Here is a 10,000-nt window from a genome sequence, read left to right on the forward strand (position 1 = left end):
CTCTCTCTCTCTCTCTCTCTCTCTCTCTCTCTCTCTCTCTCTCTTTTTCACGCGCGTCCGCGATATAGAATGCCTTTTACGTGCCTTCTAAAGTTCATCGAGAGCACAACGATTCGATGATTTTCCTCAAGTACCAACGAAAGTTCGATGAAATCAAAGAAAGACTTGAAAATAGTAAGTTACGAAAAGAATTGTAGATTCTTCGATCGATTTATAATTACGCGGAGAGTTTTCATATAAAGATATAAATTCGATAAAAATTCGGTATTTTATATTAAGATGTTATATTTTCTCTTTTTTTTTTTTTTTTTTTTTATTTATTGTTAACGATTAAATGTATTTTCGTCAAGTGCGAATGAAATTCGTTGAAATTAAAAAAATAAAAAAAGAAAAAAGAAAAAAAAAAATAACGAAATTGTAGTTACGAGACAAGCTATAAATTATGGTGTTTTGAGTTATGAACAAGTGAAGAGTTTCAACAACGTATATAAAACGAATAAAAATGGTATTTTATAATTCAAATTTTTAAACTATATCGTAGCTAACGATTTGATGATTTTCGTCAAGTACGAACGAAATTCGCTTGAAATCGAAAGAAGAAAATTACGAGAAAATTAAATTGTCGTACCTTATAACAAATAATTTTGCGTGAGAGAAGTTTGTTATTAAAATAGATAAATATGATAAATAATAAACTCAACAAATATGATATTTTATAATCATAATGTCTAGTATAATACGATTCTGTACATCTATCCGGTTAATTCATAAATACCCCATTATATTGTTATAAACTGTTTATATATAGTACTTATATATCAGTCATATATTTCCCGAGTAAACGAATAAATTATTTCGACTATGTACTGTTTCACTGTTTACCATTAACTTTGAACGCCATAAAAGTTATCATATTAGCATCGTCCTCTCTCTCTCTCTGTCTCTCTCTCTCTCTATTTTTTCTCTTTTGAGAAATTAAAAAAAAAAAAAAAAGAAAAGAAAAGAAAAAAAAAAACGAGATAGAAGTTGGCAACGTAGAAAAACACGGCTGAACGAGCGATCGATCGATCGACCAACCAACGACGACGACAACGACGACGACAACGACGACAACGACGATGACGACGACGACAACGTCGACGTCGACGAAGACGACGAAGACTCGAATTTCTCTTTAGCAACAAGCGAGAGCGGTGTGTCGGCATGCGAACGAGAAACAGAAGGAAAGACAGAGACAGAGAGAGAAAGAGGGAGAGAGAGAGATGGTTTTCTTCTTTCGCGAAGGCAGATGGTCGATGTCGCGGCCAAGCGCGTTTCTTTTTTCATTCGACTGCCATTAAGCCCATTGCACGACTACGACGACTACGACGATGACGACGACGACGACGACGACGACGACGACGACGACGACGACGACGACGAAGAAGAGTCGGTTAAAAGCACTGACGTACGAAAGGGGAGGAAGCACTCGTAACGTTATGAATATGTGTTACATCGTCGTTTCGCTAATTACGCGTTCCAACCTAGTTCTTACTCGTATGTACATATACATCTACGTAGATACATAAATGTGATCTTCGTTTGAACAAATAATATACTGCTCCGCAATAAATCCTGATTTTCTTTCTCTCTTCTCCCATTTTTCTTTCTCTCTTTTTTCTCTTATTCATTTATTTATTTATTTATTTATTTATTTATTTTTTTTTTTTTTCAAATATCCATACATATTTCAATATCCATAATCTACACGTTGACTTCGAAATCGTACGTTTATTTATCGTATTTCGATGGTTTTCTTTGCAATATAAATTTAATTCATATCCGAAGATTAATGTTTTGACGAGTATGTTATATCTCATTTTCTTTTTATCAGAAACGAATATAATGGATTATTATGTATACCGTGATAAAAGAAGTAGAGAATTGTGGTAATTAATAAACTCTTTTTCTTTTCTTTTTCTTCTTCTTCTTCTTCTTCTTCTTCTTTTTTTTTTTTAGATTAAACGAGTACGTAAATATTCTATTAAATCGGTATTCGGAGAAAATCGCGGGGAATTTGAATTTTCCGGGTTTATTATAATTCGAAAGGATTTATAGTGGATCGCTTGTGGCGTACGTATCAAGGATATAGTTTTTCGCGGGAAAGTTAAGATCGTTTGGTATAACGTAGAAGATGATAAAAAGTAGTAAGGACAGGACACGAAAGACCGAAGGGATGCCTTCGTAGACGACGTGACTTCATTTCCTCGTGCAGTATACTCGTACATATACGTGCTTCGTCGTTCGTCTCCTTCTTCTTCTTCTTCTTCTTATTTTTCTTCTACTTCTTCTTCTTCTTCTTTTCCTTCTTCTTCTTCTTCTTCTTCTTTTTCTTCTTCTTCTTTCCGTGTAACGAGCTTAACGAGCAGCCGGTCACGTCACCGCGAAGGGAAAGAGTTTTTTCGTTCGTGCGGCGATGCCCTTTGGCATTCATGCTATGCGAAATATCTTTCTTTCTTTCGATCGTTCACCGAAAGTGATTGGTTTGTCATTGCAGAAGCTGAACATGGCTATGCTTCGACGATGCCGATACCCGATGATATGCGGACGGTCACAAAAAGGCCAAAAACGAAAAAATCCCAAGGCAGTAGGTGCGTATATAAGATTTATTTATAATATATATATATATATATATCCTTTATATTTTTACTATTTCGTACTTTTCGTCTTGTTACTTTTTGCGATTTGTTAATACGCCGATTGCCATAAATTTTCTACCAAGTTTGCCAGATTTATTTTTGATTTTATTGTATCTGTTGGTTCTAGATCTCTTTTCTTTTTATGATGATCTTAAGGGGATAATACGGAAGTATATAATTATAGTACGGTAGTATATAATTAATAATAATTACATCACTAGATAGTACATTATATAATTCGTAAAAATGTTTGTAAAAACGAATACTCTAAACAAAAAATATCCGATTGGTAGGATTATTATCGATCGAAGGATATAAGAGTTGATCGTTGAATAATACAATTTCTAAATATAAACTTATCCAATTATTTAAATGATTTATAATTTTGTATTTTTAATAGCATTCGATTTAATAAAATTAATTCGCAATGTTTAGTAATAAAACCAGTTATGATAGGTGACCACCATAATCCCATTAAAAAGATAGATGGTGGCGACGAATGATCATTATGGTAATCAACGTGTTAATCCTAATCAATCATGAATAAACGTTCGTTTCTAAGATGATCAACACATTGTTCTCCTTTTTTTTTTCCAGAACGACTCATAACGAGCTGGAGAAAAATAGGTGAGTGAGAACGTAAATACAACATTACTCATATTCGTCGTACAATTATTTCTCTAATAGAAATTCAGGAAGATAGAAACAAAACGAAACAAAAAAAAATAACAAAATATTGATATAGTTCGCAACGTAGAAGAACCAACATATCGTCTTTCATCAAATCTAAGGTGATTTAATCTTTGTGATATACGTGCGTATCAGTTTTAATACTCCGCTCGAAGTTATCGCTACATCATTGCATAATCACTCCGTTAACATCTAATTACTATATTCCCAATGGACCGTACCAAATATAGTTATATAGACGTAATACACGTGTACCTTGTCTCATGAATCATCGAAAGCTTGAAGAAAAAAGAAAAAAGAAAGAAAAAAACAATAGCAAAAAGAAAAAAGAAATAGAAAAGAAAGGAAAAAAACATTAGAAATTCGCGAGTGAAACGAACAAAAGATTTTTGAATCCTCTGTCTCATTCTCTCTCTCTCTCTCTCTCTCTCTCTCTCTCTCTTTCAATTGTGAAAAGAAAGAGAGAGAGAGAGAGAGAGAGAGTACGAGGACAGTCTATCGATTTTTTGTTCACAACGAAGAAGGGGTGGGTAGTACAGAGGGTGCTGAGGAGAGTAGAGAACGCGTGGCACATAAACGGCCCGTGTAAAAGCTCATACCGGCAAGCCAGTAAGTCCGTGTGTTACAATACGTAGCCAGGTTACATAACATGAGACTCGCATAAGATCCCTGCTACACGTCGTATCGTCTAACGAGGATCATCGTTATATCGTCAATGCTATTTTCTCTTTTTCTTTCATCGACGTGTTACTGGAGAACATTCGTTGCTTCGTTCGTTCGTTCATTCGTTCGTTCGTTTGTTTAAAATTTACGTAGACGTAATTTTACGTTTGAGGTAATAGTAGTGGGTGGAGCTTCTTTATTAGTTAGGATATTGAACATTTTTCAACCATATAAAGGTGTATACAGGTATATATATATATATATATATACACATATATATATTTCATAAACATGTGTATATATATATATATCATCGACTCATCTTATCACACCGTGATTTCTTCATTCTTCTTGTTATTTTTCCCTCTCTTTTCTTCCCTCCTTCTTTTTCTTTTTTTCTCTTTTCCTTTTTTCTTTTAGCTGATAATCCTAGGTGATTTATACGCTCGGCGACCTCGTCTTTCCTCGATTCTCTTATCGATAAGGTCCAACGAGAAAGAAGTACGTAATATTATCCGAGAAAGGAAAGAGAGAGAGAGAGAGAGAGAGAGTGAGTGGGTGAGTGAGACTTTCTTTTCCTATCCGATGACAACAACGACGATGGTGGCGATGGTGATGGTGATGCTTTCAACGTAATAATAAAAAAAAATAAAGAAAAAAAAAGGAGAAAAGAAAGATGGAAAGAAAATAAAGAAAAAAAAAAGAAAAAAAAAAGAGAAAAAGAAAACAACGTAGTCCGTAAAAGCTGAGAGCTCAACGTGGTTTTAGCAACGTCTGCCTTCGGCAGAGAGTGGAGGATTTCGTAAACGGAAAGACGCGATGTCGTTTTTAGTAGTAGTGGGAGAAAGAGAGTGAGATCGAGAGATAGAGAGATAGAGAGAGTGAGAGAGAGAGAGAGAGAGAGAAAGAGAGAGAGAGAGAGAGTACGTTTATAAGATAGGCATTATTCGCCGTTGGGCTTACACACTAACCTCACCTTTGGCGAACATTCGTGTCCGTGTTCCGTTGCAGATGCTAATTTCCCAACTGTTGCTATTTACGACGACACTAAAGCCATGCAAACGCATTAACGAAGCGCACGTATACCGGCCCGGTACACCGCCATAATTACGCGGATATGTAGTTTAAGCTTTAAAACGTAACTGATGCCACCGACGCTTTGCGAACGTTTTACGTTACTCTATACAGACGTATTTGTGTAGTAAAGAAATGGTTGAAGATAGAGATAGACAGATGGATAAATAGAGAGAGAGAGAGAGAGAGAGAGAGAGAGAGAGAAAGAGAGAGTCAAAATACACCATAAGTTTGTGAGGATTGTTAATTCTTTTTTATCTTGTATTTTTTCTTCTTTAGTAAATTGTTCGAAATAATTTGTATCATACGCTACGCAGGAGATTTATTCATTTCCTTCTATCTTTTCTTTTTGTCTTTTTTAACGATTAAATTATTATTCATCTTCAGTATTTGTCCTCCTCCTATTTATTACATTTCCTTTTAATATCTGGATCATTAGCGATTTATATTTTTATTATCTTGTTATTAAGTTTTCACGTTAATCATCTAAATTAGTCTCTCTATTTCTCTCGTGTTCTAACTTTCAACAAATTTCTTTCGTTTGATTTCTCATGATGATCCTTGACACTTCTCTCTCTCTCTCTCTCTCTCTCTCTCTCTCTCGCTATCTCTCTCTCTCTCTCTCTCTCTTTTCGTCTTCATGAATGATTTAAGCTACGTACGTACGTAGTAGGACACAAACCGAAGTCGAGGAGAAGAAGAAAGTGGGCCGATGCAGGTGCATAAGTATGCGAGGCATACGTACGTGCTAGCATACGTAGGAGAGTAGAGGGCAACGACATCCTGTCCTAAATTTGGCCACGAGCCGGCTATAACGCCTTGAAAATAAATCCGCGGACCGGCACTCGGCATGTTACTTTGTTGCATTCGCTCAGTTAACGCTTCGTGGACAAAGACCTTCTCTGTTTCTCTCTCTCTCTCTCTCTCTCTCTCTCTCTCTCTCTCTCTCTCTCTCTGTTTCTCTCTGCAGATGCCTTCATTTAATCGTCGGTTAGACTCTGATCATTACTCATCTTCAGTTTTTATCTTCTTTATTTATATTTTTATTATTTCTTATCAATCGATCGATCGATCGATCGATCTTTCTTTCATAATCCGACTTCTTTTTCTTCTTCTTCCAATACTTTCGTATTTTTTGCGTTCTTTCTCGTATATCTCCGATATCCCAAGTTGGTTAAATAGAAATGAAAATTGTCAAAGATAGATATCTATCTCTCGACGAATACTCGATTAATTTTCTAAACTCACGTTTTATTCGACGATGACGAGGAATAGTACGACACGCGAAACGTAGGATTATCGTTTCTTCCTGTGCAAGAAAGTCGGCGTTTGTACTTGAGGATCTCCGAGCCGTGACAGTAATTAGCCTTTGAACGGAATAATAGGTTATCACAGCGGTAAATCAGTACCGTTAATGCCCGCCATGACGACATCGCTTCTGCATAACAATAACGCGCCAACAGCAGCAGTAGCAGCAACAGCAGCAGCAACAGCAGCGGCAACAACAGTGGCAACGGCTGCGAGCAGTGAACAGAGAGAGAGAGAGAGAGAGAGAGAGAGAATTAATAGTAGTAGTAGTAGTAGTAGTAGTAATAGTAGTAGTAATAATAGTAGTAGTAGTAATAATAATAATAGCAGTAATAGTAATAATAGTAGCTGCCGACTACGTTTGTTGGCTTCGGCTTGTTGCTGCTGACTCGTCGTGGACGGTAATAGAGTGTTTCTTACGAATAAAAATCGCCTTCTAATTAGTCGTCTAATATCTTTCAATGTAATATCGAAAAGAAAAATATATTTCCATCGTTAAGAGGAAAAGAAAGGAACGGAATAGAAAAGAAAAGAAAAGAAAAGAAAAGAATAGAAAAGAGAAGAAAGGGAAACAAAAATAATGGATAGTATATCATTGTATACTTTGTATTAAATTTTCTTGAAAGATTATTTTCCGTGAAATATGATCATGAACGCGCGCGAGCGCTCACACCCATATCCACTCACCTACCTACCTACCCACCCACTCACTCTCTCACACACACACACACACACTCATACCTACATAATGTACGTACATAGGTACATTCACATACGCGAATTTGTTGAAAATTGATTCGAAAGTGTTTCTGCGAAGGGGAAACACCAATAAAATCATCTTTTCTTTCCATGGTATGTACTTATCGTCATATACTTCGGATAAACGCTCGATTCTAGGCATCGAGCGGAGACGTCGAAAGGGAGTTGGGAGTTGTGGGTGGCTGCTGCTAGGAGGGTGCTTGGAAAAAAAGGGTGGAAACGAAAAAGCTCTCTTTTCTCTCTCTTTCTCTCTCTCTCTCTCTCTCTTTCTATCTATCGCTCTCTCTCTCTTTCTCTCTGTCTCTATCTCTATCTCTCTGGCAAGTTCCGAGTAAAAACCAGGGAGCGTGCGCGCGAGTGTGTTCCGAAGCGAAAATTAAGGCACGAGCAGGCAAGCGCAGGGCCGTAGGGAGCAGAAGAGGATTCCTGAGCCATTTGAAATGCATTGAATTTTTAAGCAACCTTTCCTTTGTGTGCCGCTCCTGCGAGATAGTCAACTCTTCCGATTCCGTGGATACTAAGGCCGTGTTACGTCATCATTTCTCCAAAAGAAAATCTTTCTAAAACGATCGACTACGATCGTTCACGTCGACGATAAAATCGACGATTTGCAATTTAATCGTTTCTGACTCAATTCGATTCTGAATTTCTCTCTCTCTCTCTCCCTCTTTCAACTCCTTTTGTTTTCTTTTTGTTTTTCCCCCATAGAAGGTTGACCATTGGGAGGGAAAGAGACTGAAACGTTTATCGCTTTTGACCTTTGCCCTGACAATAAAATGAATATGACCGATATGATTGAGAGTCTTTAAACGATTTTATATACAAGCATCATTTCTCTCTCTCTCTCTCTCTCTCTCTCTCTCTCTCTCTCTCTCTCTCTCTCTCGCTTTATATATCATTTTCTTTACGTTTATCACAGTCCTCGATTATTATTTATCTTCGTTCTTCTCATTGGTTAGAGTTATTTGCAGCATGACTCGAAGATAGATTCGCGATAGCATCGATAAACAAGGCCAAGAGAATTGCAAGAGATGCGGAAAAAGGAGTCACACACATGCACGCATATACACACGTACACACACTGTGAGTGCACACGTGCGATAGTACACAGAAACACGTATTTCAGGTTATTCTTGCATCGTGGAAAATAGAAAAGAGATATTTTTATAGTCGATGACATTTATAACGCGGCTGGGATGGGAAAATAAGAAGCTACTTTCGTAGCTTACATATGGCGGAGTCGTCTTCGGTAGGGTCTTCGACGTCTTCGTCGAATCACTATTTATCTCTAGTGCAATTTCTCTTTTAGACTCACGTTAGATAGAACACGATCGTAACGAACTTGATAGAGTCATGGAAATATATCGGTCGTTGGATGAGAACATGTTCGAGAATAAACGATCGATATTCCATTATATTTGTCCCTCTGAGATGGACCTACAAGCGTTAAATTAATTATCACTTTTCGTGCGGTACAATTTCTATAATTAGTGGAAATTTCGAATAATTACGAATTGAATATTCGTGATTAATTTGATTAAACAGTAAGTAAGGTCTAATTTTGATTTCGATCCGTCGATCCTTTTTTCAGATCTTAATTTTTTATAATTGAAACTCTTTTCTTTTTTTTTTCTTTGCACGTTTTATAAAAAAAAAAAAAAAAAAAAAAAAAAAAATTACGCAACGTTTGTACGTGAAATTTATAACTTTTAACATACTTTCTAAATATTTTTCAAATTTCGTATATGAGTTGACAATACTAAAAAGTCGGAATTATTAGTTTTGCCGAAAGACAACTTATTGTATTTAAAGTGCAATGTAAGATCAGGTGTTAGATGTTTGAACTTTAAAGTAGATAAGATATGTTCCATTTCATTGGTCGTACAAAATCTACATCATACTCGATTTTCAAACATTTTTCTTTTTCTTTTTCTTTCTTTTTTTTCTTTTTTTTTTTTTTTTTTGTAAATGATGATTTATAGATATTATTTAAACCAAGATTTTCGATTTGACTTATATTTATTTAACCAAGCAAAATATACTAGATCACGCGGTACGCGAAGATCTGACAGCTAAATTTTGTTATTACGCTACAAAAATGTATGTCCAACAAATTTTTAACGATTTAAACAGCATAAGCGCACTTTTACTATACGATTAAATATTAAAAGTATCCTTGAATCAATTCATATCGTTTTTCCCGGTATTATGTTATATTTTTGACATACGCTCTTAGAATCTCAGGTAAAAAAAAAAAAAAAAAAAAAAAAAAAACAGAGAAAGAAAATAAAATCGATTCGCATTATTAATATCACAAGCATAGGGCAGCAATATAGAATTTATATAATAAATATATAAATTATAGAGTATTAATATAATAATCTATTTACAATAAATAAATTATTACACTTATCCTTTATTTGACAAAAATTTAACAGTATACCGTTCCGCCCGTACATCAGAGAATTAATTTTGCGATAGAAAAAGTGGCACGATCTATTATCTTTTTCTCTCTTTTTTTAATTACTCGTTTTTATTCGCGTTTAAAAAGAATTATATAATATATGCGGCTTATAGCATAACTATTATTATGCGTATGTATATATTAAATATATCTTAAGTTTCGCCTATGAATTGACAATTAATTCAGTGATAAAAAAAGCGGAATATCTTTTTTCTTTCTTCTTTCTTTCTTTCCTTAATATTACCCGTTTTTATTCGCGTCGTAATTTTGTCGTAAAAATAAAAAAATAAAAGAAGAAGAAGAAGAAGAAGAAGAAGTGAAATAACTTTCTTTCTTTTTTTTTTTTTTTTTTTTAATTATACGT

The 10,000-nt window shown here is 35.1% G+C and overlaps 1 protein-coding gene across 4 annotated transcripts in view; it reads left to right on the plus strand.

Moving 5' to 3' along the window:
- The window catches only part of LOC122627214 (max-interacting protein 1-like), a 149,715-nt gene that overhangs the window by 8,207 nt on the left and 131,508 nt on the right, over positions 1-10,000 (plus strand). For all 4 annotated transcript variants that reach the window (XM_043808189.1, XM_043808192.1, XM_043808190.1 and 1 more), the window contains exons 3-4: positions 2,537-2,630; positions 3,276-3,305. In XM_043808189.1, coding sequence (XP_043664124.1) covers positions 2,537-2,630; positions 3,276-3,305 — 124 coding nt within the window. The remainder of the gene's footprint in view (positions 1-2,536; positions 2,631-3,275; positions 3,306-10,000) is intronic.

Source organism: Vespula pensylvanica, chromosome 2, assembly GCF_014466175.1.
Source record: "Vespula pensylvanica isolate Volc-1 chromosome 2, ASM1446617v1, whole genome shotgun sequence".
NCBI classification, from domain to species: Eukaryota; Metazoa; Arthropoda; class Insecta; order Hymenoptera; family Vespidae; genus Vespula; species Vespula pensylvanica.